The sequence below is a fragment of the Myxocyprinus asiaticus genome, chromosome 30 (genome assembly GCF_019703515.2).
Source record: "Myxocyprinus asiaticus isolate MX2 ecotype Aquarium Trade chromosome 30, UBuf_Myxa_2, whole genome shotgun sequence".
NCBI classification, from domain to species: domain Eukaryota; kingdom Metazoa; phylum Chordata; class Actinopteri; order Cypriniformes; family Catostomidae; genus Myxocyprinus; species Myxocyprinus asiaticus.
Genome location: NC_059373.1, coordinates 34,686,310 through 34,713,383, shown reverse-complemented (window position 1 = coordinate 34,713,383; position 27,074 = coordinate 34,686,310). Strand labels below are relative to the sequence as shown.

At 38.4% G+C, this 27,074-nt stretch overlaps 1 protein-coding gene across 1 annotated transcript in view; it reads right to left on the bottom strand.

Annotated features, from left to right (window-relative positions):
* Nucleotides 1-27,074, bottom strand: part of rims3 (regulating synaptic membrane exocytosis 3) — a 112,942-nt gene that overhangs the window by 76,076 nt on the left and 9,792 nt on the right. The window contains exon 2 of the mRNA XM_051664015.1: nt 11,871-12,159. Within this exon, the coding sequence (XP_051519975.1) occupies nt 11,871-12,120 (250 nt within the window). The 5' untranslated portion in view covers nt 12,121-12,159. The remainder of the gene's footprint in view (nt 1-11,870; nt 12,160-27,074) is intronic.

The window sequence follows — 27,074 nt, the reverse complement described above, 5'->3', positions numbered from 1 at the left end:
TAGGGTTGGTATTTGGGTTAGTGGTTAGAGTTTATAAAATATGCATTACTGATGACTGTATTATATCATTTACAACTAGACATACAATTAGTTTTTGACGCCCCTTTGTGGACATTTCACACGGAAACTGGAGCTCACACATGCCCATATGTTCAACAACATTTCCAGCATTGGCCACCAGGGAGCAGTGATTAAAATGTCGGAAATTTCAGACCAATTTCACATTCACAGTGTGAGCAGTTTGCATGCTGTCAACCTGGTCTCTTTTAAATACAATTTTGTTTCCCAGTGGACTGGTAAAAACCTGTGAATCCTGACTCCCAGAAGTTGTGTAGCAGTCAGGGAATCTGATTGGATCTTTTGATTGCCAATAGTGTATTCAATAGCCTATGCATTAGACTGTTACTGAACGATATGCTGGTGGCCCATGGACATGCCGTCTGAGACAAGGACTAGTCCTACCCTATCCTAAGGATTAATTTAGATGCTTTAAAAGCTTTAATTGAGACTTATAAAAGGTGATCAGCCATCTATACTTGTTTTGAAGATCTGAAAATTCTTGGATTATGCCAAGTTATCCTGAAACATATCCAGCTAAACAAAGTAAGCCACATTCAAAGCTCAGAACTATGGCCTGTACTTATGTATAAATAAAAAAGCAAAGCATTTACACATGAATCAAGGAATAGTGTGTTTATCAGTCTTGTCAGTCAGTGACACATACAACTGTCTGTCATCACTTAATTTCTCTCCCTAAACTCATAACATGATAAAAACGACTGCACCCGTATTTACCACACCACTGATTCAGAGCAGAATAAGACTTGAACCTCAGTATTGGATTCAGTTGCTTGGCTGGGATCCAGGATGAGTGGAAGTGGAAAAGTGGCAAAGTAAAGCAGTTATCCAGGATAAGGGCAGACAGGTGAACCATGGACCCAAACAGCTCCCCCCAAACAAACCCAGCCAGCTCCTCAGTCAAATCAGCCCTGCTGGGAGAGCCAGAGACACAACAGCACACTGAAAAGGTCATGCTTTATAGAGAGCACACTTGGCATCAACATACTGTAGGCTACTGAGACAGAGAAAGAGAGGGAGAAAGATCAGAGATCAAGAGATCAGGGTTTTGCAGCATTCACAATTGAATGAAGAATGCCTTTTCAATTCAATTTCTATGCTGGTGTAAAGTTGAATTTGAATTGAGTTAGCAAACAGGATGCAGAATTTTATTTCAAATTTCAAAGACATTCATATAACTGCTGCTAGTGTATTTTTAAACAATACCAGCATTTTTCAGTATGAATGACTTGTATGTAATTCACATGTAACCACACAACATATGGAATAAAACATGATATTTATAATATTTTTGAAATGCCACCTAAATGTGTATTCATCTACAGGTGTTTCTTTAACTTCTGGCACTTTTAACAGTGAACTTCTAGAAAGTAAAGTCTCGTTAAAACATTTTTCACACTATCACACAATTGTCCAACAGTGTATGTACATGCATCAGAGATTTATGTCCTTTTTGTCTTTTTTTATTTGTTTTATTTTTTTCAAAAGTCATGAAAATTCCCAGCACAGTGTTATTTCCAGCACATCTCAAATTCTGTATTTTGTTTAATAGAATTCTGTGCTGGAAGTGACGCTGATGGAAATTATGCTGATGGAAATGACATTTTTAATGTTTTTGAAATTAAATGGCCAACTCCTTTGTCTTGTTAAAGCTAATTTCATAGCTAACATTTTATGTATCCTAAATACACACAGTTAGATAATTAATTTGTAATTCATTAAAAAATGTTTTTCCCTGATTTGAACAAATTACAGCTTGATTGGAAATTTTGTGCTCTTCAAACTTCACTTGTCTCATATTTCATCTCATATTTCATGCTCTACACTGACTCTTTTGTCGACTTAGTTAACAAGTACACTAAGTTTTGAAAAACTGTATTATGGGCAAAATTGTTTGGTGTAGTGGAAACTGTGGGACTGCTGGCATTTTTGAAAAATTTAAAGAAATAATTTCCCCACAATTATCTGTAATTATAATCATTTGTGATTTTTAAATTGATTTTTTTGTTTGTTTAATGTTTAAAATCTAGGTCTAGGTCAAGGCTATAACAGTAAAATCTATACATAAAATGCATTTGAATTATACCAAAAATAAATGGTGATGGCCTGGTAAAAAGCTTCCAAGTTCCAAGTTTTAATGTGAACTTCATATAACACAAAGACTAATGTTGAAATCTGTTCAATTTAATAAATATTTTATAAATTAACTTTCATTTTATGGACCATGGTGGAATAAAACTTCAGTTCCCATAATGTAGAAGCTCTAATTTACCCCCAAAGACTTAATTAATGGACTATGCATTTCCTGATTTTCTGATATTTTTATTATTAGCACACTATTATTGGTGTGGTTATAGGTCAAAAGTCTATATTATACAATATATTAATTATATATTCAAATTGAAATCTGTTTTGATGCCTATGTTATTTATTCATTTATTTATTTGTTAGACTTAGTTTAGAAATATATTTCTAATCAATTGAGAATATATATATATATATATTTACACCGATCAGCCACTCGTGCCCCCAAAACAGCGCCAACCCGCATCTCAGAATAGCATTCTGAGGGGCCGTTTACACGACAACTTTTTCAACTAAAAACAAAAAACTTTTTATGCGTTTTGGCTGTTCGTTTACACGACAACGCCGTTTTGGGGCCTGAAAACGCAAACTTTTGAAAATGGGTTTCAAAGTGCAAGTTTTTGAAAACGATGCCGTTATCGTCTCCGTGTAAACATACAAAAACACAAATTTGTGAAAACGAATTTTGCGTCATGCGCACACGTATTACGTGTTCAGTCTATAGGCATGTGCGCGAGTACTTCAAAACAATGCGCGAGACATTCAAAACTACAATGGCAGACTACAGGACTGTGTTTGTGCTGCTCAAGATTTAGAGTTTACTGACGCTTCTCCACCAAAGTGTAGATTTACTGCATCACTACTACGACCAGCGATCGCCATCTTCATTGTTTGTATTCACCGCTCTGTGGAAGAATGCTTATGTGTGCAGGTGCGTAGTGTTTCTTTACAAAGTGACATCACCAACTACTGGCCTGGCATGCATAATACAGCATTTTTAGTCGTTTTCGCAGATTGTTTTGACAACGTTGTCGTCTGTACGCGAAACTTTTCAAAAACGCGAAGGAAAACTTTTCTGTTTTTAGTACATCGTTGTCGTGTAAACGTACCCTGAGATTATATTATTCTCACCACAATTATACAGAGCGGTTATCTGAGTTACCGTAGACTTTGTCATTTCGAACCAGTCTGGCCATTCTTTGTTGACCTCTCTCATCAATAAGGCGTTTCCATCCGCAGAACTGCCGCTCACTGGATGTTTTTTGTTTTTGGCTCCATTCTGAGTAAATTCTAGAGACTGTTGTGTGTGAAAATCCCAGGAGATCAGCAGTTACAGAAATACTCAGAGAGAAAATATTTAACCTTCTCTGTTGCATTTCAAATCTACCCATAAGCTCATATAGCCAAAATTCTTCTTATTATTTTTTTTTTGGAATTCCCAATGTGCTCTAAGTCCTCATGGTGGCATAGTGACCGTCAACCAGTGCATCTATTCATACCAGCCCATCTGGCACCAACAATCATGCCACAGTCTAAATCACTGAGACCACATTTTTTCTCCATTCTGATGGTTGATGTGAACATTAACTGAAGCTCCTGACCCATATCTGCAGGTTTTTTTGCACTGCACTTCTGCCACACGATTGGCTGATTAGATAATTGCATGGATGAATGTTGATGCCAGACGGGCTGGTTTGAGTATTTCTGTAACTGCTAATCTTTTGGGATTTTCACACACAACAGTCTCTAGAGTTTACTCCGAATGGAGCCAAAAACAAAAAACATCCAGTGAGCGGCAGTTCTGCGGATGGAAATGCCTTGTTGATGAGAGAGGTCAACGGAGAATGGCCAGACTGGTTCGAACTGACAAAGTCTATGGTAACTCAGATAACTACTCTGTACAATTGTGGTGAGAACAGTTCAGTTTCCAGTTTGCAGTCTGTGGCCAACCCTCAGAAATGGTTCACAGTAAAAACATGAGCAGAACTGAACACTCAAAAACAGCAATATACAGTATGTGGCAGAAAAAAAATTGACAATTAGCACTATTTGCAGTACATGGACTACCAACTAAAGAATCATTACAAACCACCAGCTTGATTTGTCTGACAGGTTTTTTGGCTTTTGCAAAGACCACTCACATGGCCACACTGCAGTGTTTGACTGTGTTAGCACATGCGGGCTGCTGTTGACACTTACGAGAAAGAGAAAGAGGGAAAGAGATCCACGATCCTTCCCCCTGAACACAGAGTCTGTAATTACCCTACAGGAGCACAATTACACTGAAGGAGAGTAAAAATAAGACAGTATAAAATAAAGGAAAGGAAGAGAAAAACGGTGGACTGCACGCAACAGAAACTTCTATAGATTATAACAGTGTTAATCTCATCTACAAAATTACTGATGAAAAAGTTAGTTGGCTAATGGTTTGATTTCACCAATGTCAACGACAATGAAGGTGAAAGTAAAAGAGATGCTTAGCTCAAATGATTAGCTCACTCAAAAACATCCTATATAAAATTAATCAGCATTATCCAGAATATAAACATTCTATTACAATTTACATTTGCACAGAAAACGAAGCGAATGCACAGGTGAACTTTAAGTTACACACTAGTCAGAATGTGTAACTTTCATTGTGAATACACCATGAGATTGAGCTATACATAATGCAATATCCTAAACTGCCTCTAAAGCATGAATAATTCACAACACAGTAAGTACTATGAAGTAGGTCATACTTCAGTATACTCACTGCATGCTATTATTTGAGGAGCTCAGGTTTTTAGAACGAAGACAGTTTTCACATGATGTATTTTATATTTCATATGTTGATAAATCTTTTATATGTTTGATACATGTTTAAACTAAAAAATGTTTGTACATTTAAAAAAACAATACATTACAGTTTGATCTGTTACAGTTTGATACACATTTGAGCCATTTTGCACTTTATAGTCAACTATGACGTATTTTTATCGACTTCAAATACAGTATATGCCATTCTGTCAATAATGGACTAAAATGAATTAGTGACATAAAATATGGACTAAATTTAAAGAACATTTTCGACAATAAAGGTATAAAAATTAACTGTGTAAAAAAAGAATAAACTCACAGCAAGACTCTCTCTCTCACCACCTAAATGTGAACTAATGAAATTTAAATGTAGGTTTATTCCTGGGAGAAGCTGAGTTTATGTTCTATTACTCAGCCACACTTCCACTGATCCGTGAGTCATACAGGGTGATGGGAAGGTTAGCTTGTTCCAGCGCTTGAGCAGGGCACTCTCGCCACATGCTTGCTTGAGTAACACGCAGCCTTTTTATCTTGCGGCCACAAATAAACACGCACAAAGATCAGTCAAGGCGAAGCAAATGAAAAGGTTTCCCTGTATACTAGCACCTATTAAGACATGAATTGATGACTAGATTTCTACATTTCCTGAAGAAAATGTGGGTGTTGCTAGGTTCGGATCACATGTTCAACCAGAAAGTTATCGCAATTGAATTATCAGTAACGAGTGCAATTCGGAGGTTGCATTTATACCTCTTACATTAAACTTTTATTCCACTGATGGTTAGGTTTAGGTATGGGGTTTGGGAGTAAAGTTTATAAAATATGCATTCCTCTTCACTTTATTACAGCCTATCCAGCTGAAAACAACTCGCTTTTGGTGCCCCTCTCTGGACATTTCACCCAGAAAATGGCACTCTCACGTGCCCATATGCCCAACAACAGTTACCGCTTTGGCCACTGGGGGCAGTGTTTTGCATTTTGGATAACACAGACCGAATTTAGCTAAAGAAAAGTCAACCTACTGTTTCTGATTTTACTGTGAGATCAGTCTAAGTTGCTTGCTGGCCCAAGTGAGAAGAGCCCATACCAAATCGATTGGATGGTGCGCTTGATCTTATTTTAGCAATCCATGACAGGGAGATCAGAGAGAAATGTTGGCGGCAGCAGTTAAGTCTGTCACCTCTCTACCATTTTTAGTGGCTGTTCACACCGAAAGTGTTTTTGCATCTGCCCACACTGTTTTTAAATTGTCAGTCTATCTAAACATGTGCTAGATGGGCATCTTTTGCCTTTGCTGCACCACATCTCGCTGTTTTTTTTTTATTATGTAGGAGCACTGCGTCTTTCTGAAAACTGAAAAAGAACTTGTTAAAAAAGCATCTCAAGACACCTGCATTCTGTTGTTTTTGTTGTACTGCATCTTGCTTTTTTAATGCATGACTGTGTTGGGTCTGAACCAGGGTAATTATCATTAACAGAAACTAAAATGAAAACTAAAAGAACATTTTCTCGTTAACTGAATTAAAAATAAAAACTGACATGATTTGAAACAAAAACTGAAACTAAACAAAAATACTTTTTCATGACTCCAAAACTAACTAAAATAAAATAAAAAATCACCTCGAATTAATTTTAATTTTAGCTTTTGATACACAATATATTATAACATTTGAAACATTTACAATCCACCTTATTTAAACATGAGAATGCCTCTAGATCGAGGTAACACAAGACTGCCATGAAAAAAATTTAATTCAATATTTAAATGATACTAGTAAACACTTTAGCTTTGCTAGCCATAAAATACTAAAACTTAACTGAAACTAGAAAACACTGAGAAAACAAAAACTACATTTAAACTAACAGACAAATTGTTAAAACTAATGAAAACTAAATTAAACTGGAATGACAAATTGCATATAAAATAGAAATACAAAATACATAAAAAATCCAAAACTATAATAATCCTGGCCTGAACGCCACCTAAATCGGTGATTGTGATCTCCATCGGAGATCCATCTCCATCATCACTTAATGTGGGATTTTGGATCAATAAGAATTGACAGTGGGTGGGACTACCCAGTACAACAAATAGAAATAAAAAAGCAAACAACCAACATATTGTCTTGTCACAGCTGGTTAAGACAAAAACTCAGATTAAGTTGAAAGAGACAGGATTTATCACTTATCGCCTTATCGCTTTATGTATCTGATCTTCCATTTCAAAATAATAAAAAAAGAAACCATATAATAAACAAACAAACAAATCTTTTGCAAACAACCAATGAAATCAGAATGGCCCAGAAACTTCCCCTATATGCCTGAGAACATCCTCTATATGTATACAGTTGCAAATCCCAGACTAAATAATAAAGTAATATTTAAATTACAACAAATGAATCACAATAATATGTCAAATTAATATAATGGATACCTTGAAATGTTTTTGAGTTTGGCTCCTACAGAGAACAAAAAAACACTGTGCTTTGCGAGAACAGCTTGATCAGGAGTATGTGAAGTCATAGCGACCAGAACCAGAATTGAGAAGAGGAAAAAAGAGAGGGCTTGACAGGTGGATGCATACTGCAATAAGGGCTGTGAGATTGACAGGACTTGGTAACCTTGCGAAAGTGGGTTAAAATCCTGTGAGGGCCATGGTTGTAATATTACAACAATTATTTTGAGCTACCCTAAAAAAAACTCAGTTCAATCTTTACGTTTTTTTTTTGTTTGTTTTTTTCAGACCACATTTAAATAATAAATGGGTCATGTTGGTCCACCTCTGAATCCTATTGGCCATTAAAATGTATAAAGGTGCCGGACCATCTGACCCGAAGCTCACTCAACCTGCGAACTTTCTCGGAGCAACATAACTGGTTTTTATTGGATTGAATAGCTCAAGATACAAGTAAAATGCCTTAAATATTATTTTTAGTGATTATTACAATGTGAACAACATGTAGATATTTAGCTACTGTGAAATTTGTTTAAAAAAATTATTTTGAGCTTATTATATTTGTGTTGCTATTTTACAACACTGGTTGAGTCAGGTAGCATTTTTTCAAGGGTTGGGGGGCACATTGCACTTCTCACATGTGCCCAAATGGAAGACTAATACTAATAGAGATATAATGTCTTTGATTATTCACTATAACTAAGTTCTAAATGAGTTTTCTTTGTTAACATTTTGAATTTAGACCTGAATTGAATAAATTACTACATTCTAGTTGTAAAAAATTACATTGAACTGGCCCTGGGCTTTGTTTGTTAGTCAGAAACAGTTTGGCAGAAACAGGTTTTCTTTGTTAAAATTTTGAGTTTAGGCCAGAACTGAATCAGTCAGTAAATAATTTCTGGTTGCAGTATTTGAAATTGTATCTTGTCAGTACAAAAATACATTGAACTGGCCTTGTGCTTAGCTATTTAGACAGAAACAGTTGGGAAAAAACAGGTTCTGGAATGATTTATGTGATGGCTCTTGTATTGGAATGAATGATTTAGGTGATGGTTGTTGCATTGTCCTGGGACAGGTGGAAGTATTCTAAATGGTTCTGAATGTTTTAGCTGATGGTTGTTGCATTGGAATTAATGCTCTGGGATGATTTAGGAGTGAATAATACAATATTTTGTGAATATTGTGTGAATAGATTTTAAATAATTACTACTTTTCCAATTTCAGAATGCCACCAGCATGGAAAGGACCTGTGTATAGTGTGCAGGATGTTCTTGCTATCATCCAAAACGGAGAGAGTGACCTTGAGTTGGTTTCAGACGACAGTGATGCAAGTGATAGAAAAACAGATGAAGATGCCGGTGAAGTGGACAAAGGAAACCAACAACCCACTGAACCCACTAACTGCCCAGACGATGATTATGAGGACATTGAGCTACAACCAAAGAAACCGACCATGCCCTGTGACCGGTATCACTGGCTGAAAAGGGATTTTGTCAGTCCCAATACTGATTTTTCTGGTCCAGATGTCACGAATGGTGATGTTTCCATCCACACACCACTTGAGTACTTCCAGAGGTTCGTGTCAGAAGACATGCTTCAGGCTCTGACACAAAACACAAATGAGTACAGCTTTCAAAAGACTGGAAGATCTGTTAACACCAATAAAAAAGAAATCGAGAAAGTGACTGGAATTTAAGATGGGCCTAGTTCAAATGTCTGGAGTCAGTATGTATTGGGAGACAGCCCTGCAGTACAACCAAGTTTCAGATGTGATGTCACGCAACAGATTCCAAGAAATGCTGAGATCATTACATTTTGTCAACAACTTGACAGTGCCAGAGACAGAAAAGACAGACAAACTGTGGAAACTAAGACCTTGGCTCGACTCATTCAGAGAGAGGTGTCTGCAGGTTGTACTGGAAGAACACAACTCTGTGGATGAGATGATGATCCCTTTCAAGGGGAAATTCAGCGGCATAAAGCAGTATCTGCGAGGAAATCCACACCCGTGGGGGTTCAAATTATGGGTGAGAAGTGGAATCTCTGGCATGGTCTGTGATTTTGAGGTGTACCAAGGCAGTGTCAATGGACATTGAGCCAAATCTGAACTTGGATTGTCAGGGGATGTTGTGATGAAGCTTGCTTCCATGCTTCCAGAAGGGCAGAATTACAAAATCTATGCAGAGAATTATTTCACCTACATCCCATTGGTAGTTCAGCTCCTTCGTTGTGGAATTTATTACGTGGGAACAGCCAGACAGGTACGCCTACCCAACTGTAACCTTGCAGATGAGAAGAGCTTGAAGAAGAGTGGGAGAGGAAGCTTTGACTTCAGAGTCGAGGGGAATCACAACATCTGTGCTGTCAAATGGTTTGACAACAGGGCGGTGACACTTGTGTCATCCTTTGCTGGTCCAGAACCTGTGCAGAAAATTAAACGCTGGGACAAAGCCACCAAAACCTACATAAAAGTTGAGAGGCCTTACATTGTGGGAACTTACAACAAATTCATGGGAGGTGTGGATTTATTGGATTAATTTGCTGCCAAATATAAGTTCCGCATAAAATCGAAACGGTGGTACCTGTACATCTTCTGGCACACCATTATTCTTGCTGTGATCAACCCCTGGCTCCTCTACAAGTGAGACTGCAAACCGCTCAAGATTTTGCGAAAAGAGATGCTGAACAGGAGACAGTTTCAGGCAGAACTAGCAGATTCTCTTATCCTGGTGAGAATGCATTTCTGCTATTTACTGTTTGTAATATGTTTAATATTTCACTGTTTATAACATATCTGACTTGTATCTTAACGTATTTTTGACATCTTAATTGATTCTGTTCTAATCCAATTCAGGTGAACACAACTCCAATTAAACCAAAGAGAGGGTGACCATTTTCAGCCGGTGGCAGCCCAGTAACACAGACAGTGACATCACGGAGCCCTTTGAATGCTCACAAGAGACTATCCTCAAATGGGAGTGAACCAAACCGGACCCCAGCTAAGAGGCCATCTGCACAACCCCCGGTGGATGTGCACAGGGACATGGTTGCACATTTACCAGTGAAGACAACAAGAGGACGCTGCAGACTCTGCAAAACTGGCTACACCAATACTCTATGCCACAAGTGCAATGTTCGTCTTTGTTTTTCGGAGGACAAGAACTGTCTTTGGCACTACCATACCTGAACTTTGGGACTAAGTCTAAGTTCAGTTTTGTAAAAACATTTTTTCCTGTTTTCCTATATTTTTTATTAATAAATAACAATTCATAAAAAATATGATTTGTGATTATTATTCATGATATATACAGTTATGGGGCTACATAAGCAATCAACTGTGCAAACGAACACTTAGTTGTTCTGTATATTTGTTCAGACAATGCAAGTACAAATACAGGATTTCTGCTGCCCTCCCTGACCACTGTTGTAATATTACAACGTGTCATTAAAACAATTACTAAAACGTAAAAACTTTTTAAAAACTTTTTTTCTGCATCAGAGGCCTCCTATAACAACATCTGAAAGGTAAAAAAAATGTTTGCTCACTTATTTTAACATTTGGCCTTCACAGGGTTAATGTGAAACAGTAAAGTCAAAAAGGGATATTACGAATCTAGCAAATTGGAAAGTTGAGAGGAGGTGAAAGAAAGCAAAATTAAATGAAAGGAAGTGAAGTAGAAAAACTAAATAGCATGCAGAAATGACAAACTAAGCTGTGAAATTGTTCATGCTGCGACAGTGAAGGTGAACAGAGGCAAAGGAAACAATAAGAATATACAGTGGCCTCTTTTGGATGCTTAAAGAGGCCCTATTATGCTTTTTGGGATTTTACCTTTCCTTTAGTGTGTAATATAGCTAATATAGTTTGTGCATGTAAAATGTCTGCAATAATACAAAGCACAAAGTCCACAAAGGGAGTTACTCTCTCCCACAGAAAACACTGCTCCTGAACTGCCTGAAACATCTGGTTTGCAGTCCAGCCCTTTCTTCCGTGACATAGATACGTCACTATGTAACACATCTGCGTAGTGCCTGCCTCAGGAACGCCCTGCTCAGGAAGCCTCGGGAGCAGAAACTCGGTTAGGGTAAGGGGCGTTACATTTCCGACACGCTCTAAGTGGTTGACCAGTCACAACAGACTGGGCCAGCTGATCAATCAGAGCAGACTGGGCTTTTCAGAAAGGGGGCTTTAAAGAGACAGGAGCTACAACAGAGCATTTCAGACAGAGGGTGAAAAGGGGTGCTGCAGCAATGTACAGTATGAGAAACATTATGTGTTTTTTGAACATAAAGCATGTAAACCTATTCTAGTAGACCCCCAAATTAAAATTATGAATCTGTAAATGAGCATAATATGGGCTCTTCAAAGTTAGTGTCCAAATACTTTTTGGGGCCACTGTGTGTGACCGGGAACACTAAGGTAGAGAGAGTAACCAGACAGGAATATTCAAACCTTGCTGGTTGAGCTGCAGAGTGCTCTTGCTCCACTGTGACAGCCCCACAATAGCCACCATCTTGGCTCCCAGACTGGAGCGACGCTTCTTGTTTCCTACCAGGCCTGTGGCGTCGGGCCCCGTGCTGCTGGGGCTCTTCTCCAAACTGTACATGGCCCCGCTGATGCTGGAACTGCGCACCACATTCCTGGCCGCCACTGCGCTCATCCCCCCTGGGCTGGGTACATCCACAGAGCTGCTGAGCATCATGATTCTACACGAGCCTCTGGGCACAGTGCTGAACTGAGGCTGGAGGAAGATAGCGGGAGAAAAATCACAGGTTGATACATGAAGAATAATTCAAGTAAGAAACAATGTTTTCTTAAAAAGTGGGCTGCATTGGGGAGGTTATGGCCTAGTGTTGGCTGATAACTAAAAAGATGCAAGTTCAAGTCCTGCAAGATCTTTGACATGCAACCATGCAGGAGGATTGTCTCTGTAAAATAACATGGCAGCATTTAGGGCTGGGCGATATATTAAATATTTACAATGTATTCAGTATTTCGTATTGTTGCATATAGAAATTAACTAACAGTTTGAATATCATGATGATTTTAATGTGGTGCTTATAATTAAAAATGATTCAAAATAATTCTTCCTCATCTTTATTTAGTGGAAAAACTGTACAAACAGTGTTTTGTTTATTTCAAAAACAGCTGTTTGGTTAAAATGAAAACACACACATATACACAAACAGATAAATATTGAGATATTTAATTTTGTCAAAAGGCTAAAAAATATTGAAAACACTATTTTTTTAACTATTTATTGGCCAGCCCTAATCAGTAGATTGACAGTAAATAGGCAGCTGACTTTATATTTGTCACAAGTCTGTTGGCTTGCTATTCTAGTGTTCATTTGTACTAAATAAAAATTAATCATAAATGTCTCTGAGGCCACACAATGGCATTCTTTACCAATTTCACAATATTGAAGTGATGATACATACCTAGTATATAAAACTTGTAAAACTTGAATACATGTATGTTCTTAAACGTAAAATATAATAAAAGCCAATTAAATTACACACTGAGAGATGCATTTTCAAGAGCGGAAATAGTGATTTGTCACACATATTTCCTCAGCAGGCTTGGCTCAGCTTTTAACAGTATGAAATGTTCTGGCACACAGGCACAGAATGATGCTGGCCTGATCAATTATTTACAAGATGGACTGGGATGACATCTAAAAGTGTGTGAGTGAGCTGACAAACAAAATCAGACTTCTTCTGATAAAACATCTCAGATGTATTTTTCCCACAATGTAACATGGGTTTGATGCTCAAATTTAGTTGCTTGCTAAATTAAAGCAGTGAATGAAAAAAGTGTAGTCCATCTGTTATCTTCATTTCTCTTTGTGAGCAGCTTCTGCTTGTTTCACACTACACTAGCGCTCTCCTTCCCCCTCCACTCTTCTGATGTGTGTTTTCTCATATTAACTCAAGTGTTTCTCAGTCCGAGACAGTCATCCCTCTTGGAAATGAATCAGCCTGCCTCCCTGAGTGATAATAATAATAATTTAGAGCTGGATTTGCACCTAACACTGCTTTGAAATGAAAATGAAATGAACAGAAAGCACAGTAAGTCTTTATCATAGTAATCAGTTTGGTTTAGGTTGTGTACATGAGGTCTGGATAGGTGGGAGAGACGAGTGGATGACAATGGGCTGAAATGTGCCAGTATAGTAAAACCCGACATGGTCTTCTGCTGCTGTAGCCTATCCGCCTCAAGGTTCAACATGTTGTGCATTCTGAGATGCTATTCTGCTCACTACAACCGTTTAGAGGAGTTATCTGAGATACCGTAGCCTTTCCGTAGCAAGTTTCCATGGTATAAGCGGGATAACCCATGGCTAGGTGTGGGTTTTGATAAACTACAGTTGTTTAAACATGTATCAAACATTGTGAGTAAGGGATGATCCACGGCTAGTGCAGTGTGCGTAAAATTATTTTAATGCACTTTGCATTGAACGTGCATTACATTTCTTAAGGCACACCTAGCCGTGGATTATTCTTTACTTATGTTGATACATGTTCAAAGAATTGTAGTTTATAAATACAAAGTAGTTTATACATTTTTCAAAATATTTGAATATTTGGTTACAGTTTGATAAAAAAATTTTTTTTGTCATTTTGGGGATTATTATCAACTAAAATGCTGTTTTTGTCAACTAAAATTATATGCAATTGACTAAATTTAATGGACAATTTCATCAAAACACAATACTTATGTTTAAAAAAAACTGTGTGAAAATTAACACTGGATGCTGTCTTAGAATTTGATCAATAGAAAGTATTTTAGAGGGCAGTATAATTTTGCTGTCTACCTTTTGGAACAACTTTCACATCCCGAGCGAGACTATGATGACTCCCCATCATGGGATACTATTGTGCTGGTGGCCCCATCAGGGTGCACTGGGTTAACCACCATAACCTCCTTGGTCAAACAGCTTTAACTTGATCTGGAAAGACCATGCTGGTTAAACAACTTCACCAGCTAAGTGTTGCTGGTTTGGTCCACTAGCTAGAGCATAACCAATCCAGCACAAATTAACCATTAAAGGACCATTATGGAAATTTGAGCTGGTATAAGCTTGTCCTTTCGGAAGTGTGTTTCCACAATTTTGTTGACTTGAGCAGAACCAGGGTTTTGTAGAAGATTCAGAAATAGTTCACCAGTAAAGCAAACTCCAACATGACCCTCCCCAGGAATGCTCAATCATTCTCTCCACTGCAGAGGAGCTTAAATCTCAGAGAAGTGAAGGGGTCGTCATTCGTCACTGTAGAAAATGGGGTAGCCCATCCATCACTGCCCTGTTAACCCACTTCTCCATACAAGGATGTCTTAATTTGGGTCTGTGCTCAAAACATTATCTCTATGTGGATCTTTTTATGGGTTGGAGAGATACAATTTATTATTTGACATCTTTGGGGTGGCGTTGACAAAGATCTTAGACATCTGGGCTCCTCTTGGTTTAAAACCCAGACACTTTTCTGTACTCACTGGAGATGCAAACATCATGTAGTTAAAATGATGAATGGTGACTGAGGCAAGTCATGACCAATTGCATTTGACCCTACTGTCAGGGTGAGTGTGAGACTCATGAGTATCCAAGTTATTAATCAAATTATAGTTAATAGAGTTGAAATCATAATTGTTATTGGCCTCGTCAATTTCTGGGCAACGGATACATGTAATTACAGTTATTAATCAGTCAACTGGTTAAGGAAAAAATTAAACTGATTGTATTGAAAACAAGGAGATGTAAGATTTGACAATGTAAGTAAGCGTCTTTGGCACTATCGCCAGAAACAATTATCCATTAAAAAAACCATTGCACACTAGGGCTGAGTGGTATGACGGTATGTCAAAATGTGTCAACTGACAGAGATTCTGCTTTACCGTTTATACCATAGTAGATGTGTCCACATGGCTATAAGTACTGTAAGCAACAAAGAAACATGTAGGAACACAAAAATACAAAGTGTGATTGTGACAAGGAGGAGGGCTTGGCTGGGCCATGAGGCTGCATGGCCGGCGCTGAATCAGCTGATCAGCAGGAGAGCGAGATAAGAGGGAGCCAGAGACGCCAGTTCGAGAGAGAGAGAGAGAGACGCATGCGGCCGCGTTGCATGTGTGCCTGTGTTTGCTTTTGTTTTATGTTGCTTTAAGTCCATTTTTATCCTTAAACCTTTATGTTGACTGTTCAGCTGGTTCCCGCCTCCTCCTTGCCCGTCCTTATACTGTTACAGTGGTGCCGAAACCCGGGAGGGAGGAGGGATGCACTGTCGCGGAGTCCTCGCCACTGCCAGAGCAGCCGCGGCTGTCTGCCTGGGGACAGAGGGGTCGCTGCCGGCCACAAGGGGCCGGAGGACTCGTTGCCGTCTGCCGAAGAAGGGGAGGAGGGAACTGGCATCCACCAGAGAGTGGAGGAGCGGTTAAGGACTGGGCAACAGCACGTCCGAGAGACGGCGAGCAAGTTCTTCTCTCTCTCTCTCTCCTCTCTCTCTATCTGTGTGTCTCCACTCGCCCTTTCCCTCTCCCCACGCCTCCCCTTGTCTCTCCCCCAGGTTCACAGGAGGCGGGGTGGACCACCGGCTGACAGAATGGCCGGAGGGGCAGCATCTCCCCTCCACAGATGGGGGAGGGGGGTTAGTAAGACCGGTGGTGCCCCGGCCTAAATCGGGCGGGGGAGGAGTGTGACGAGGAGGAGGGCGTGGCCGGGCCGTGAGGTGATAAGGGGGAGCCGGAGACGGCAGTTAGAGAGAGAGAGAGAGACGCACATGACCACGTTGCATGTGTGTCTGTGTATGTGTTTTTTAATGTTGTTTAAAGTTTGAGTTTTGACATTAAACTTACATATGTTACAGTGATGTATCCTAAATAAGTTGAATCGGTTATTAAGAGGTGTTTGTTAGACAAGAGCAGTGTCTAACAAACTAAAAAAAAAATAGCTACCAAACAATGTTGCAACTCTGTAATACAGAATCCAGATGTGTGATCACAGGTGTGTATATTGGTATTTTATAATGCCATTAGACCATTCTTTTAAAACCATGTCTACTGTATATATTACTAGGTATTTATATTTTGAGATCTGTACTGTGAATAAGAATGCCTAGTCAAGTCATTTTTATTTGTATAGTGCTTTTCACAAAAAACATAATTTCAATGAAGCTTTACAGAAAATCATGCATTAACAGAAAATAAAAACTGTAATATCTATAAAGTCTTAGAGTCATCATTGTGTAGTTTGATTATATATGATTGTAAATTGTGTATAAAAATAAATAATTAAATAATTAAATCATAATTGTATTTAGAACCCCAGTGAGCAAACCGAAGGTGATTGTGGCAAGGAAAACAAAACTCCATAAGATGTTGGTTAATGGAGAAAAATAACCTTGGGAGAAATCAGGCTCACTGTGGGGCATGGATATAATGCCAATATTAGTTATTTATGTGCAGTGCAGGTCATGGTTTAAAATTAGCAAACTAAGTAAGTAAGTGTTAAGGGCCAGTGTTTATACAAAAATTTTGTATGAACTGTAAATTTAATGACTAATGTCTTTGAAGTTCAGCCTGGATTAACCGCAGAAGTTCACATTGATGCATTGTCCTTTGTTACTTGGCCGATGAAGGCTTTTGTTGGCAAATAATTGAAAGTCTATGTATTTATTCCATTTTAAGAGTGTAGTCCATCATTAGACCAAGGTGATGCAGGAAGAAATCAGTGAGGTGCATCACAGTTCAACCAGCAGGTCATTTAGGTGAGGTCTATCCTAAGTCCAAGGTTCAGGCAGTGGCATATGAAGTATCCCATGTCTTATGGTTGGAGTTGGCATCAGTTCATCCCCTGAAGTCCACCGTAATAGACTGCAGTGATGTCTGGCTGGCACCGGCTGCATTTAGTCATCATCACTCAGACACATAGTAGTGGAGTCCGACACCAAGCAGGAACGGAGGTGGTTCTGGCCAGTGAATATGAATCCTGAGTTTGAGACAGGGAAACAAATAGAATAATATTAGCGTAGATGCCATTAAATTTTTTGCAGAGTAATAGAGCATGATAATTGTTTTCGGTTCTGGCAGACCTAACTAAAGCAGCCTAATTGTGAGTTGATGGATAAAAAGATGAGTCTTCAGTCTAGACTTAAACTGAGTGAGTGTGTCTACGTTCCGTACAGTGTTAGGGAGACTATTCCATAGTTTAGGAGCCAAATAGGAAAATTATCTACCTCCTTTTGATATTCTAGGGACTATTAACAGGCCAGAATTTTGCGATCGTAATGAACGTGATGGAATATAACGTGGCAGAATGTCACTTCAGTACTGCGGAGCTAGACCATTCAAAGCTTTGTACATAGTTAACAAAATTTTAAAATGAATACAAAATTTAACAGGTACCCAATGTAATGATGATAAAATTGGGTTAATATTATCGTATTTCTTAGTTCTAGTTAGCACTCTGGCTGCTGCATTTTGAACCAACTGAAGTTTATTTATTGAACTTGCAGGACATCCTCCCAGTAATGCATTACAATAATCTAGTCTTGAGGTCATGAACATACGAATTAGTTTTTCAGCATCAGCAACAGAGAGCATGTGTCGTAACTTAGCAATATTTCTGAGGTGGAAGAATGCTGTTCTATAAACACTGAAAATTTTATTTTCAAAGGACAGATTGGTATAAAATATAACACCTAAGTTCTTCGCTGTAGAAGACGATGTAACAGTACATCCATCGAGAGTCAATTTATATTTTAGCTGCTAATTTTTAGAGGTTTTTGGTCCAAAAATTAGTACCTCTGTTTTGTCGGAACTGGGTAGAAGGAAATTTCTGGCAATCCAATCTTTCATTTCATTGATACACTGAAATATAAAGTTGGGTATCATCTGCATAACACTGGAAATTTATTCCACGATACCTGATAATATCTCCCAGGGGAAGCATATATAAGGAGAAAAGCAGAGGCCCTAAAACTGATCACTGTGGCACTCCATACATAACTTTTGTTTGATTTGACAATTCCTTGTTTACACAGACAAAGTGGTAGTGGTCTGCTAAACCATGCTAATGCAAGTCCACAAATGCCAACATAATTCTCAAGCCTATTCAAGAGAATGTCATGATCTATGGTGTCGAAGGCATCATTAAGATCTAAAAGCACCAGAAGAGAAATGCAGCCACGATCAGATGATAAGACCAAGTCATCTGTAACTCTGATAAGTGCAGTCCCTGTATTGCGATATGGCCTAAATGACTGAAATAGTTAATATATACTATTTCTCTGTAGAAATGAACATAGTTGGGAGGACACTACCTTTTTTAATATTTTCGACATAAATGGGAGATTTGAAATTGGTCTATAACCAGCCAATTTTCCAGGATCAAGCTGTGGCTTCTTAATAAGTGATTTGATAACTGCCATTTTAAAGTTTCTTGGGACATGTCTTAAACATAGCGAGGAGTTAATATTATTAAGAAGAGGTTCTGAGATTACAGGGAATATCTCTTTTAAGAGCTTAGTTGGTATTGGATCTAACATACATGTTGTGGCTTTTGATGTTTCAATAAGTTTTTTTTTAGCTCTTCATGACCTATTACAGCAAACGTCTGAAGTTGCTCATGAGGAAAATTATGAGACACTGTTTTTTGTGGTACTGTGACAGACGATTGCATAATTCCAATTTTATTTCTGATTTTTTAAATTTTATCAGTAAAGAAATTCATGAAGACATTACTATTGTACTGCGAAAGAATATCTGGTTCAGTCAAGGCTTTATTCCTAATCAATTTAGCCACAGTACTGAATAAACACCTAAGAATGTTGTGGTTATTTTTTATGAGTTTGCTAAATTATGCTGACCTGGCAGCTTTTTGCCTGTCTGTAGCTACAGACACTATCCTTCCATGCACCGCGAAATACCTCTAATTTTGTATTCTTCCACTTGTGCTCCATTTTCCAAGCTGCTATCTTGAGAGCATGAGTGTGATCATTGTACCATGGTGCAGGGCTTTTCTCTATAATTTTCTTTAATCGAAGGGGGGCAACACTATCAAGAGTGCTAAAGAAGACTGTATTTATATTTTCACAAGTTCTTCTAGACTTTTTGGCTTACTGAGTATATGAAATAAATCTGGAAGATTATTAGTGAAGCTATCATTAGTGGTTGAAAGAATAGTTCTACCTGAATGATAGCATGGTGTAGATTGAGTAGCATTAGCTGATAGCAGCATACAAGATATGAGCTAGTGATTTGAGATGTCATTGCTCTGCATCAGAATTTCTATAGTATCAATATCATTTCCATATGACAGAATTAAATCTAGTGTATGATTATGGCGATGAGTTGGTCCTGTAACATTTTGTCTGACTCCAACAGAGTTTAGAATATTGATAAATGCTAATCCCAATGTGTCATTTTCATTATCTATGTGAATGTTGAAGTCACCAACAATTAAAGCTCTATCCACAGTAACTACTAGATCTGATAGAAAATTTGCAAATTCACCAAGGAAATCAGAATACGGCAAGGGTGATCTATATACAGTAGCAAGCGAAAAAGACGACAGAGATTTTTTAAATGTATCTGATGGTGTCACATTAAGCATTATTAGTTAAAAAGATTTAAACTTATACCTTCTGAGTAACACCAAACAACCTCCTCCTCGACCCTTCAGGTGAGGCTCATGTTTATAACAATAACCTGGGGGAGTAGATTCATTTAAACTAATATATTCATCTGGTTTAACCCAGGTTTTGGTCAAACAGAGTGCATCCAAACTGTGATCTGTAATAATTTCATTTACAATTAGTGCTTTGGTTGAAAGAGCTCTAATGTTTAGTAGCCCTACCTTTATATGATGTTTATCTTAAATTTTTGTTATTTTCAAGTTTTACCTAAATCAAATTTTTTTCTATATGATTTAGGGAGGGGTTTGTGTTTGGTGGTTCGGGAAACAGACACAGTCTGTATGTGATATCTAGGTGTTACAGTCTCTATGTGTTGTTGTTTATGTGACTTGTGTGACGTCTCAAGGCAGCTAGCAGATGTTAGGATTAGCCAGTTTGTCTGCTTCCTGACCTGGGAAGTTAGTCAAATACTATCACTACTATGACTATAAGCCACATTACTAGAGAGGACCTTCCCTGGAGGGATGGAGTCCGTCTCTCTTTAGCAGATCAGGTCTACCCCAAAACTCTTCCAATTGTCTATAAATCCTATGCTATTCTCCAGACACCACTCAGACATCCAGCCATTCAGTGACACTAATCTACTATAAATCGCATCACCATGTCGAGCAGGGAGGGGGCCAGAGCATATTACAGTGTCTAACATTGTTTCTGCAAGTTCACACACCTCTTTAACATTATCTTTAGTGATCTCCGACTGGCATCGTTAGTGCCGACATGAATAAAAATGTTAGAAAATCTACGTTTAGCATTTGCCAGCACTTTTGATCTAATGTCAGATGCTCTGGTACCAGAAATGCATTTTAACAATAGTGGCTGGAGTCTCTATTTCCATGTTCCTTACAATAGAATCTCCTAAAACCAAGGTTCTTTCAATATGATTCTCAGTGGGTGCATCACTGAGTGGGGAGAATCGATTGGAAACCCTAACATGAACGGGAGAGTTGTGTCGCTTTGCTGAGTGAGTATGCTGCCGAGACATCACCCAAATGCCCTGCTGCGGGGGCTCTACAGCCGGAACCAAAGTGTGTGTGTTGCTCATTGTACTGCCCGCATTCGAAAGAGTATCTACTGGCTTCTCTTTCTCACTGACCTCCACTAGCATTTCGGATGTGTGTCTCTAACTCATTAACCTTCTTCATCAGCCTGACTAATTCCTTATATTTATCACATGTAAACCCCTCACAGCTGACAGAAGAAGCTATAGTAAACATGTGGCATGCAATGCAGGAAGCAATAATATGAGCAGATGCCATGACTTACCGCAATTGTTTGTTGTTGTTGTTGATGTTATGGTTGTTCTTGAGCGGCGAGGGTTTGAGATCGATGTGAATTCCTCACGCAATTGTTTGCTGTCAGTTGTGCTTCTGATCAGCAGATGTTTGAGACTGATGCAATAATCCATGTAAAACACAGAGGAGAAAACGAATGCACGCAGTCGAAATGCGAGATGTAGACAAGCGGAAAAAAGAAAAGAAAGAAAACGGGTGCACGCAGTAATATACACGCAGTTGAAACAGTAGAAAAGCAGGGAAAAAAATTAAGCATGCGGTAAAATGGCAAAGGATAAAACGATGAGCGTAGAGGAATAAGCAAATTTACTGTCAAAGAGTTATAATGGTGTGCTATATATATTATGTCTTTATATTTGGGATTGCTTTCATGCATATTATTTATGTATGACATTATATGCTTTTGTAATGTTATCAGGTGACTTAGAATATCATGTGATTTATAGGCCTACTTTTTAAGATGGCGAATTAATGAATGTATTTTAAGTTTGAGGAAGAGCGGGATGCTCGAAACATCACCCTTCAATTGAAATCCTGTTTACAAGAGTATGTATTTTCTTTTTGTACTCTATTTATGGATTTTTATTACCATTTTTAGATATTGCACCTTACACTAGCTTTATTTCAATGTGTTCGCCTTTTTGTTTTCTTTATGCTTTTATTTTGCAATGCCTCAAAAGTGACTTATCCAATCCAAATTTAAAGGTGGAATAATCTGTTTTGATGATAATATTATTCCTGTCTTTTCTTCACTTTTTTTGTTATAAAATGTGAGATTTATTATGCATTTGTTATGTTTTACATTTATCGAATTCCAAATAAAAACAGAAATGAATCAAATGAGATATTGTAAGTATTGTTATTTTGTTAAATATTTTATTCAGATTATCCAAAAATATGCATTACCACATGGTTATGTAATATAAAGGTCTAAACTATTTTTTCATGATATATACAGTACATCAAAATAAAATTATTGATATTGTGACAAACTTTTGGTCATACCGCTGACCCTAATGCGAGAACGATAATTCTGTTGCTTCTTTTTTCATTATTGTATATTTTGGTGTCACGAACAGGATACGCATTTCAGTTTATTTTCAGATCTGCATACTGCCAATGATTTCAGTCTGGGTCTCTTGTACATCACACTTGAGGGTGAGAGAAGAGAAATGGAGAGGATGTGTGAACTCTATAATCAAACACAGCTCTCTACATGCAGTCTGTGTGGTATCTCTCACTGCACAAGCTGTGCTGTGTCACGTTATGAGTAATGCTACTGTCACGCTCACTTACACAGACACACAACTAAAGGGAGCCTGGACTACAGAAACCCACAACACACTCTTCATTAACACACCATTAGTTTGTGTGTGCGAGAATCAAAGGAGCTGTTGGATTGTGAAGCTGGATGACACTTGGTGCTTGCAAATTCTGTGAACCAGCATTTGAACATTTTGAATATGTTGTTGACATCACAAATTTCAAACTTAATCAAGGCTTTAATTATAATGATGAATAGCATTACTGATTGCTATAAAAACCACATCACCATCACAATGTTGAAGATGGATGTGTTTGCACTCCTTCTGGATGGGGCTTCGACAAAATTGCCAGAACCTCATGACACTGATATGATGAGCATGAGCCTCCTTACCATGTGTCCTAACCAAGTATGAATCGACAGGAGCCACGTGACGCCATGCGAAGGGCAGACGTGTGAGAGACAGCTCTGCGCACTTTGCTAATGTTTTTTATTATTTTCATGATATAATCCGGTGAAATTTGAAACACCCAGTTACACATTTGCTGTTTGAGGTAAACATGGCAAAGAAGTCAAAATCCTCTGGCTCTGGAGACATTAAAAGACACTTACGGGTTCAAGATGAAAGCCCAGACAGGCCTGTGGACCGGGGACTCTATTTGGATGGTGCGGCGGGAGAAGGAATCCAGCGTCAATTGTCCAACATGTCGGTGATGTTGACGAAGATATTTGCGGACTTGGAGGATCTCGCTGTAATATGTAGATCGATTACGGCGATGGAAAAAAATTATCTGAGTTAGTCACAAGAGTGACAGATGTTGAGAAATGAATCGATTATTTGGAGTCATCAGAGAGGGAATTAGCCGCTAATCTGCCCGTGACCAAAGTTGATTTGGAACATGTTCTTGAAAAGCTTGAAGACCTTGAGAATAGAAGCCGCAGGAATAACATTCGAATTGTTGGAATTCCTGAGCATGAGGAGGGAAGAGATATGGTGAAATTCCTAGATGAGCTTTTCCCGAGTCTGCTCGACATAACAGGCCACAAGCTGGAAATCGTGCGAGCTCACAGAGTCCCAGCTCACAGATCAGCTGAGGAAGAAAGGCCCCAATCGATTCTGGCCAAATTTTTTAAATCTTTGAGATCGACACGAGATAAAGATCTCATGTTACGCCAGGCGAGGAGCAAAGGAAAGCTTTCTTGGAAGAATCACAATATTTTCTTGTTCCCGGACTTTGCGAACTCGACAAGAGAGAAACACGATTGGTTTAAGGAATGCAAGAAACTCTTACATCAGCGGAAGATCACTTTTGCTCTGATGTTTCCGGCCAAACTGAGAATAAACACCAAGGACGGCAGAAAAGTATTTACATGTCACAATCAGGCAATGTCTTTTATTGAAACAATGGGTGAGTAACCATTGGGTGTTTTTCTTGTGAGTGGATTGACTCACTGTACATACTCTGGCTATCGGAGGAAGCTGGGCACCATTTTTGTTTCTTTTTGCGTTGGCTCCACTGAGCGGCTGGAGTTTGTTTTGTTTTGTGGATTAACACTTTTCCTTAAAGAAACTTTTGCATTGACAGAAGATCACTTTTACAGTGAAGTTCCCTGGGCAGATTGAGAATAGACACTACGGATGACCGCAAAATATCTACATGCCCACACAGAGGATGTCTTTTTTAAAGTTGGCGGACTGTGTAAATCATGGGATATACTTTTGTGCGGCCTCTGAGTGAATTGACTCTTGACCATCCGAGGAACCAGGATGTGTGTTTCGTTTCCTTTTGTGCTGGTTCCGCCTAGCGGTTGAAGCTTGTTTTGTTAAATAAAACTACTTCGGGACAGTTATACAGTTATGAATCTGTCAGTTCCTTGTGCTTATGCCTCCTGTTGGCTGGAGTATGATTTGTGGAGTATTTTCGTGGGACATTGGAATGATTACATCATCTGCTGCAATCATCAGCTGGCTCATTGAAGATTTGTTTGTCTGTCCGAGGAAAATGAACGGCTTTATATCGGCTGGAATTTGTTTTGCTAAGGAACACACCTTCGAGACAGTTCTGTGAATGAATCTAAACGTTCTTTGTGTTTATTCTGCCTATTGGCTGGGGTTTGTTTTACAAAATATTTGATGTTATGTAATTTTGCCTTACAAATTTGTGAGGCAAAATTGAGCAATCCGATGGCAAAGTTGTTGCAGGGGCTCTCGTAGGCGTACATGGACTCTTTGAGTTTAAAGGGATTGACGCTGGTTGGCGCTTTCGTGCGTGGGGTTAATGTGCACATTTTTCTTTTTTCTGTTTGTTTTGTTCAGAGGGAAGTTCGGGGTTTTATTGTTGCATTAATGTTGAAATGTGGTCTTCATAATTTTGTTTTTGGCACACAATTTATGTTTTCTATTATATCAAAATGTCAAATGTTAATATGAGTGTACTATCTCTCTCCACATGGAATGTGAATGGGTTGGGGTACCTCATAAAAAGAAGGAGGTTATTTCTTTTCTTAAACGTAAGAAATATGATATAGTGTTTCTTCAAAAATGCATCTTTCCCCATAGGAAGCTGAAAAATTTGGGAAGATATGGGGTGGACATGTTTTCTTTAGTGTTGGCTCAAGTAAGAGCAAGGGAGTCATTATATTGGTAAATAAACATTTACAATTCAAATGTCTCAAACAGTTTAATGATAAATTAGGAAGAATCATTATTGTTTTAGCAGAAATTCAGGGGCAAAGTCTGATTTTGGATAATATTTATGCACCTAACGCTAATGATCAGGGCATTTTTATAGATCTTGAAGGGATGTTGCAAATCGCTGGCACCCCTCATGATATAATATTGGGAGGAGACTTTAATCTTTTGATGGACTCATTCCTTGACCATAGTGAAGCAAAAGCGTGTAAGCCCCCAGAGCAATAGTTGGTCTTACAGATATTTGGAGACTTTTGAACCCATAGAGACTATACATTTTTTTCATCAGTCAATAAGATTTATTCTAGAATAGATTTTTTTTTATATCCAAATGCCTCATTTCATCTGTTGCTGATTGCTTAATTGGAAACATTTTAGTCTCGGATCATGCCCTGGTGAGTTTAGAGGTGTTGCCACATATAGAGAAAACTAAATCATATAGTTGCCACCTTAATGTATCCCTTTTGCCAAATCGTGATTTCCAACAAATGTTAAAGACTGAAATCAGTGTTTATATGGAGACTGGTCCCCGGTATCCTCTGTGGGCGTGGCTTGGGAGGCACTTAAGGCGGTTCTTAGGGGTTTGATCATACAGTATGCCTCATTCATCAAAAAATCCAAAGCATGAGAACTCGTGGAGTTGGAAGGAAATATTAAAAGTGCAGAGGCAGAGCTGAAGCGCCGTATGTCATCTGATGGCCTCAGAGAATTAACCCGATTGAAATATAGATACTGTATAATACTATTTTGTTGCAGAAAGTGGAGTTTTGGTTATTCAAGGCAAGACAGTCATACTTTGAGTCGGGAGACAAAGCAGGGAAGCTTTTGGATAGATATATAAAGCAGAGAGAGTCTCTTTCTATCATTCCCTCAGTGAAATCTGCTGGTGGTGAAATGTTTACCTCAGCCATTGATATTAATAATGCCTTTAAAGTGTTCTATCTTGATCTTTATAGTTCCTCGTCTTCGTCTACTGATGAAGATATTAGAAACTTTGTGGAACCATTAGATCTTCCTAAACTGAAGACTGAGCAAAAAAACTCTCTTGATTCTGAGATAACCTTGGAGGAGCTTGACGAGGTAATTAAGTCCCTACCTACTGGCAAGGCTACAGGGCCAGATGGTTTTGCCGCAGAATTTTTTAGATCCTATGCTACAGAACTGGCTCCACTTTTGTTAGAATTTTATACTGAATCATTAAAGAATGGAAAGCTTCCTCCAACCGTGACACAAGCCCGGATAAGTCTGATTCTTAAAAAGGACAAAGATCCAAACGAGTGTAAAGTTACTGTCCAATCTCCCTGATCCAACTAGATGTAAAAATGTTGTCAAAAATTTTGGTTAACCGATTAAGTTATAACATCTCTTATACATATAGATCAGGTGGGGTTTATTAGGGGCTGCAGCTCTTCTGATAACATCAGGCGTCTCATCAATATCATGTGGTCAGTAGTGAATGATCAGTCTCCGGTCGCTGCCATCTCACTTGATGCCGAAAAGGTGTTTGATATGGTAGAATGGGATTATCTTATCTAAGATTTTGGAAATGTATGGGTTCGGGAGTACATTTATTGGTTGGATTAAGCTACTTTATAGACACCCTGTAGCAGCGGTACAAACAAATGGATTAATTTCAGATTATTTTACTCTGGATAGGGGCACTTGGCAAGGTTGCCCTCTTTCCCCATTATTGTTCTGTCTTGCCCTGGAACCATTAGC